This window comes from Limulus polyphemus, unplaced genomic scaffold (genome assembly GCF_000517525.1).
Source record: "Limulus polyphemus unplaced genomic scaffold, Limulus_polyphemus-2.1.2 Scaffold1326, whole genome shotgun sequence".
Classification (NCBI taxonomy): domain Eukaryota; kingdom Metazoa; phylum Arthropoda; class Merostomata; order Xiphosura; family Limulidae; genus Limulus; species Limulus polyphemus.
Window position 1 is genome coordinate 169,796 of NW_013666936.1, and position 8,172 is coordinate 177,967.

Here is an 8,172-nt window from a genome sequence, read left to right on the forward strand (position 1 = left end):
GGCTGATTGTTTTTAATTGTAAGTTGTAGAGAAAGGCTAGTTAATCATCTTTAAGGGTAAGTTGTAGAGAAAGGCTTTTCTCTACAACTTACCCTTAAAGATGATTAACTCCACTGGTTGATTATCTTTAAGTATAAATTGTAGCGTACGACTATTTAATTATCTTTAACATCTTCGCTGCCACGTGCCCGACTTTTAGTTATGGATCGCGTGACACACTGGTGGGATACATATTAGAAGTGGCTTCAATGAGCTAATTAAACATAACATAATTACCCATATAAATATTAGAAACCTGGGTTAAGTAAGAAAAGAAAAGTGTGATTGGCACTAAGGTAGGTATTATTAATACTACTGGTGGCGGCGAACGTGTTAAGTGTAGATTGTAGAGAACGACTGGTTGAGTATCTTTAAGTGTAAGGTAAAGCCAGTGGCTGCTACAAAATTTCAACAATAAAAATAAATGGATATCTACTTACTTACCTTTAGCTGTAAGAAGAGGTGAAGATAAATTCTGTGTTTCAAAAAACAACGGAAGGCCATAGTCAGTAATCTTTAACACCCATCGACTATCAATAACACAATTTCTCGACGTAAGATTTCCATGATGTTTCACTGGACAAGAGTGAAGATATCTCATGCCCTAAAATGAAATAAAAATGTTTTGCCACTAAGTAACAAAATGATAAATAAAAAAAATCGAATAATTTGTTTGTGAATTTTGGAGTAAACTTAAAAAAAACTAGATCTTTTTCATTGTGTAAATAATTAAATACAAGATCTCCTGGTATTTTTCCTAAACATTATTTATATACAAGCATGAAATAAGTAGAGGGTTTGGTGATTTAATTTGGATTAATATTACTTTTACTACTCAGCGCATAAACTTAGATACACTTCAAGTACTAAATGATTTACAAAAATGGTGAATAACCGTAGATATTATAACACGTAAATCATTATAGATCATAATGGTTAAGATAAACATATTGGATATGTACAGAAAAAACAAACTAAGAGAATTGAATTAGTAAGTATCAAAATGTTAGGGTGAATTCTATTCACCCTCGAAAAGAAAACAAGTACTTAACTCTGATCACGAGGACTTTCACCATACTATTGCACCACCTCTACAATTTACACTGTTGAAACAATAAAAACAGAGTGTATTACCACCTCTACAACTTACACTGTTGAAACACTAAAAACAGAGTGTATTACCACCTCTACAACTTACATTATTGGAACAATAAAAACAGAGTGTATTACCACCTCTACAACTTACATTATTGGAACAATAAAAACAGAGTGTATTACCACCTCTACAACTTACATTATTGGAACAATAAAAACAGAGTGTATTACTACCTCTACAACTTACACTGTTGGAACAATAAAAACAGAATGTATTACTATCTCTACAACTTACATTGTTGAAACAATAAAAACAGAGTGTATTACCACCTCTACAACTTACATTATTGGAACAATAAAAACAGAGTGTATTACCACCTCTACAACTTACATTATTGGAACAATAAAAACAGAGTGTATTATACGGTTATCTGGAAGATATAGTATATATACAACATTCACAATAATTAAGTCAGATTTTTTTCCCCCTTCTTCTCACATTTTGGTCTCAAATCCGACTCATGGTTATCTCTCTATATATACTTTATCGTCAATGGGTAAAAATTTTAATGCGACTTATCATACCATAGCACACATTTTCAGTTATTCATTATCCCCAGTTTCTTAAAAGCACCACTGAATTCGTACTTTCCTGTACACGTCTGGTATAAGGGTTTTCAGTATGGTTGTCGGATACCATGCAACAGATTTTGTAATGTTCTCTGTAGTATCTGTTGGAGATGATCGAATTCCTGACGAATGCTGAAGAGATTGACGTATTAGGACACAGTTTAATGAGTGTTGTGTTTGCATGTTTGCCTACGAGTCATCTTTTGTCTCGATCAGTCGGCAGTGGTTTCTCCTAATGACATCAGCATCACATCTCAAGTGTCAATGTCGATAAACTCTGATAACAGGTGTTTCTAAACAGACAGACAAGGATATGAGAATGAACACTGATAAAGATTGTTCTTCTAGATAGTTTTCACCATCGTGCCGCTCTGAAAGTCGGAAAGATGTTTGCTCTTCTCGTTGTATCACAGACTAACCATGATTTAATACGTAGAGCTCAGACAATCACCTGATACATAATACGACCACGTTATTTTACATATACAAAAAATTAGGGATTTATATATTGAAACACGTTTAAAACTTAACCAGATATAAACGTCGTAGTAGGTTTTAAAAGACAAACAATTTCTTTAAATCATAATAAGTAGATAATATCATGCATCCCGAAAGACCCTAACAAGACTTAATCTAGCCAAGTCTCCATATTATACGCCACAGTGTGTCCTAACAAGAGTTGATCTAGCCAGATCTCTCTATTATACGCCACAGTATGTCCTAACAAGAGTTGATCTAGCCAGATCTCTCTATTATACGTCACAGTGTGTCCTAACAAGACTTAATCTAGCCAAGTCTCCATATTATACGCCACAGTGTGTCCTAACAAGAGTTGATCTAGCCAGATCTCTCTATTATAAGTCACAGTATGTCCTAACAAGATAGCCAGAGCTAGATATTAAACATCACAGCAGGTCCTAATAAACTTCTTTTAGCCAAATCTGTAGCAATACTTACTTGAATTAGATTCGCGGGTCATGCTAGTTTCTAGTAAGTCTTAATCTATGTGTTTTGAGTAATAAAATATTCACATTGATTACTTTAACTAAGTTTACAGACCATGATTAGTGTTAGTAAGATTTGTTAGTATTCTTATGAAGCAAAAGCATGACCTATTTCTTATTTCGGATAACAATTTCTGAAGATTGTTTTGTTCTATAAGTTTTAATTAGACTTACTCGAACTAGATCTGTAAGCAAGGACAATTTAAACGACCAGTCCAGTTTAATATCTTCATTTTCCAAGACGTTCGCCAGACTCCCACGTGAACAGTGTTCCCATACCAGAACAGGCTCCTGAGGGTCGGCCATGCACCCCAGGAAAGGATTGATGTTCTCGTGACGCAACTCGTACATCTGAAGCAAAAGACAAGGGTTAAGTGATGTCCATCTTAACTACTCAAAAATAAGAACGTAATACGATTGAAACCGCTCGTAGTCATCTTCAAACTGCTTGGGGCTCTCAACACGCACAGTTTTATAGTAAATGTTCTGTTAATCTGGGATTAATAAGTTCTTAATCCTCTAATTAAAATGCTCGAAAAGAAAGTCGAAAGTAAAACATTAAATAAGCTTACTATTTCCCAACACGTAAACGGTGATTTAGTTTCAAGCAGTTTATTTTTACCATGGTAACCGATTACTTTTAGTAATAAGAGTAATAGGTAAACATGCTGTTACTATTCACCAATTGTTATCTCTCAAAAAGTGAACACTAAAATTGGAACCAATGTATCAGCCGAGCATGCGTGGTAAAAGCGGGCTATCAAAATTTGACTAGGGTGAAATAAATTCAACGAAACTGGTTGGTCTCATCGTGGTAAGTCTGTCATTTGTGATTACCACTATAGAATTTGTTTCAAGAAAATTTATGATAAAGAAATAGTAGTTTTTGATATCACTCTTCTAAAATGTATCATTTTAGAAAACTACTTGGTATGGAACCATTTTAGAGCAACAGATATTATTTATTCTGGATATATTCCATTATAATAGGTCACTTAGCTTGCTTTATAGAATAATTTAATTACGATAGATAGCTTTCTGTAATAGCATTCTTGTATAGCATAATTTTAAATTTGTGGTAATCTTTGTTTTTCTGCACAATGTTTTTTTTTCTAAAATAGAAAGATTCATTTCGTCATATTGATCATTTCATTAAACTTAAATATTAAACGTTCAAAGAAAGACTATTATGATTAGTAATTTTGAGAAGGACCGACACAACTACAGCTGTCATCAGTACATAAAATCTTGAAACTTTACTACATCTATTATGTTCTAGCGCAAGATCAATTATTCCCTTATACAGGATGACCCAAAGTTAATAGGATTCCGACGAATTATATATATATGTACATAATTATCTCTTCGGAGCTGGGGAAAGCTGAGTAATCGCTTGTACACCTTTGAAGCAATACAGGTAATTGTGAAATAGATATTTCAAGCAGTAAAGAACTGTGATAGCAGCAATTTTCACGATTATGTATGTTCTATCATTCTCTGCCCTCCATTTATGAAATGGAACGTTCTAGAATATTCCGCTGAGTTTTTATTTATTAAGACAAATCAGGTACAGGAAAATATTAAATATTTTGGAAGCTGACTACAAACAATGACGATGTGTAAGCAGTAGACTAATTCTGATAAAGGCTGGTATAAATGCATCCGGCTGAATAGAGCTAGAAATGGGGGAAGTTGGGTAGAAGGGGCAAAATGCTGCAAATAAAGAGACCTAAAGATATTTCTTTTTGATAAATGTTATACAATGTAAAGTGATAAAAAAAATTCGATTTGGCTAAATGCTACAATGTTTGTTTTAGAGCAAAGCCACATTGAACTATCTGCTGTGTCCATTGCGGGGAATCGAATCTCGGATTTTAGCGTTGTAAGTCTTTAAACTTACCGCTGTCCCACCGGGAGACTGCTACAAATGAAAAAAGAAGTGTTTCTTTTTGAGCACTAGAAACTTTTTGGGGTACCAACACCCTTTACAATGTATGGTCATTTAAGGCTGTCTCTCATTATAAAAATATTAGTCTACCGTATTGCTCAGTAATGACCAAAACTAGTCCGCTGTATCGTGCTTACTCCCCCAGTGGGACAGCGATAAGTCTACGGACTTACAACGCTAAGATCGGGGGTTACATTCCCCGCAGTTGACTCAGCAGATAGCCCAATCTGGCTTTGTTCTAAAACAATTAAACGAAAACCAAATCAGTGTCGTGATTTAGGTGAGCTACAGTGCACTTGTTAAATTGAGCCAGTAATATACTTCGAGGCACTTCAACTTAATCGAAAATGGTCAAAAAGATAAAATAACTTATATACCTGAAGAAGCTGGTTCATTGCTTTGGTTTTCACTTCAAATGTTGTAGCTGTGATAAAATGTTTCAGATGCACCATGTCACCCTAGGAAATAAAAAGTGTTCAGGTACAGCTTAAAACATATCCAATACGAAAAATCTAATATAGGATAAGTTATGCGTAATTAGAAAACTGAACGGAAATTTCACCTGTCATTAAATCTAAATGTTACTGTAACGTTAATGGCGAGTTTCTGTTGATGGGTTATATATGATTGTATATATGAAAATAGTTTATAAATATTCGAGCTTAACAAATAATGAAAGGATAGACTCGTTGCTTTTGTTATTTTTTCTTAAGAAGAATTACATTTTAAAATTCAAACTAATTTTCAAATTAATTATCTATTAAAATCAAGACTTTCAACGTAACCTCACAAACTCAATTAATAATAGTAATGAAATAGAAAACTTTACATCAGCAAAACAAACTCTAAGTTTTTAATGCTGGTTGGTTGCTTTCACAATGAACCAATTATTAAGTGAACGTCATAAGTAAAGATATAATTTGAGAAGTTTTATTCATAAATTTGTTTCAGAATTTCAGACAAAGATACGTGAGAGTTAGTTGGACATAGTAAAGGGAAGGCAGCTAGTCAAAATCACCTTGGATTACTTTTATCTGATAATATAGTAGGATTTGACCACCAATTCTTGAATGGAGCCCATTGTCTCAAATGCAGAGCACGTTTTTGAGGTAACGTGTCATTATGTTATGATTCATTTGAATGTAGCAACTGAGACGCGTTTGTACGACCAATGGTTTACATTTCATATGCGTTGCTTGTCCATTGGATGTATTCTTAGTACCATTGCAGGCATTATGGTGTTTTAAGAAGCTTGATATTGTTGGGGATGGTAAGAGGAACCCATCACTCGCTTTAAAAACGAATAATTCTTTCGTCTTGTTCATGACTGTTTTTTCTTGAGAAAGAAATTCACGAATTTGCAATGAATACTTACGATTTTACGTCAGTTAATTGTTTATATTATACACTGCTCAAAACAATCAAAGGATATTGGAATTAGCGATATTATATCCATGGGACCATGACAAGGGAAAAATGATTTTCTAAAATATTGTCGATCGCCTCTCTTGTGCGCAAATCAGACTCTCGGTTGATTGGTGATGTGATATGAAATGTAAATGATTGGTCATTCATTGTTTACAATTTGACATTTGGTAACTAGGGAGTTAGATTCTTATAGTTCTTGGCATTTCCTTTCAATATGGACTATGGTCATCACTAACAATAAGGAGAACCTGGAATCAATGTTTCATGCTTTAAAAAAAATTAGAATGTTGATAAGGTACAGAAGTATTTTTGACCACTTCTCTGCAAGAGCTGTATCCAGGATATCATTATGAAAGAGTTGTATCAAAGATATCTTTATGAAAGAGTTGTATCCAGGATATCTTTATGAAAGAATTGTATCCAGGATACCTTTATGAAAGAGTTGTATCAAAGATATCTTTATGAAAGAGTTGTATCAAGGATATCTTTATGAAAGAGTTGTATCCAAGATATCTTTATGAAAGAGTTGTATCAAAGATATCTTTATGAAAGAGTTGTATCAAAGATATCTTTATGAAAGAGTTGTATGAAGGAGATATTTGTGAAAGAGCTGTATCCAGGATATCTTTAGCGTCTGGAGTCGCTTGACAGGATCTCACTATTGTCATATGCGTTACGTTTTTGGAAGAAGAGGGAACAGATATGATAACAAAGTAAAGTACAACTCAGCTGTAGAACTAATAGTGCTCTGTATATTGTTGGTCCATTGACCACGTCGCGTGAACAAAATTCTAGTTCTTTTAGCCCTGTGGTTCACTTCAACATGATAAAAGAAACGAAGTTATATAATTATAAACCGAGAAATGATTACCAATAACCTGGATTTCAGAACTAACCACCCACACTACGTAACAAAGAAAAGATTATTTTAGTTAGAATTATTATGTCAGAGGTATCAATGAAATAAATTCCTATTATCTTAGAGCTTACATTAATCATGTTTATTTCTTGTTTTGTATGAAAAGTGCTTTTTTCTCAATCCAAACTTTATTTATTCGACGTATTGGCTAAACGGTTTGGTCAGTGACCTCAAGGTTAGGGCATATATATGTAATGCTATCTACAAGTGGAAGTGGTACTAATGAATCCACATTTTGTACTTCCTTATGACCAATCCAACAAACGTATGTAGAGCTTTTGTTTTACATGTTCAATACAACCCACTAACGGTAAAGTGAGGGGTTCATAACTCTTTAGACAATAAACTGATTGTGGTCTGTGAAATATTTTCTCTTCTAATTTACAAAAAAATCAATGAAGCTGTGACGGATTTACTATTATATATCTATTTTAATATCGATATTTGTTTAAGATAAATCTATATGTAGAAATGTACATAACTTATACTGTTAAATCTGTATTGCGATATTCCCACCTATTCACTAAAATTGTAGAAAATTCTCGAGTGTAAGAATCAACAATATTTATATGTGTGTACGTTAACACTGGTGTATCGTTTATATTGTTGCGTAAGCTGAAATATCGAGAAACTCTCTTCACGCCTATAACCAATGCGACACGCCAAAAGACAGTATATATTTATTTTTTATATAGTTGGTGTACTATAATCCTCGGAAGCTATAACTGTGATTAACGCTTGGTAATCGGGAACTTCAGATATCTGACTAGGAACATTTATAGATCTCGAACATTTCAAACTATTTAACTTCAGCGGATTCATATCGGACATTAGTACTTCTAGGAAGATATTATATAACTTCATCGGTGGAAAAACTCGACTTCTGACCATTGAAAAATATTAAACTAACTAGCTCCCTGTTAAGTGAATTGTATCTACACTAACTCAAAATCAGTTCGATCATCGTCATCCCTCGATAAGATATCAAGGAAGTTCCAGACCAGATAGAGGACTAAATATTGTTTGTAAAACTTTTTAAAACTTTTTACATAGATCTTTATTTGTAATAACTATTATTGTAAATTGTGTTATTGTTTGTATATAAAATA

The 8,172-nt window shown here is 33.3% G+C and overlaps 1 protein-coding gene across 2 annotated transcripts in view; it reads right to left on the reverse strand.

Moving 5' to 3' along the window:
• LOC106463109 (retinal guanylyl cyclase 2-like) overlaps positions 1–8,172 on the reverse strand; it is a 74,318-nt gene that overhangs the window by 31,497 nt on the left and 34,649 nt on the right. For both annotated transcript variants that reach the window (XM_022390529.1, XM_022390528.1), the window contains exons 7-9: positions 5,094–5,174; positions 2,943–3,119; positions 484–643 (exon numbers count right to left, since the gene is read on the reverse strand). In XM_022390529.1, coding sequence (XP_022246237.1) covers positions 484–643; positions 2,943–3,119; positions 5,094–5,174 — 418 coding nt within the window. The remainder of the gene's footprint in view (positions 1–483; positions 644–2,942; positions 3,120–5,093; positions 5,175–8,172) is intronic.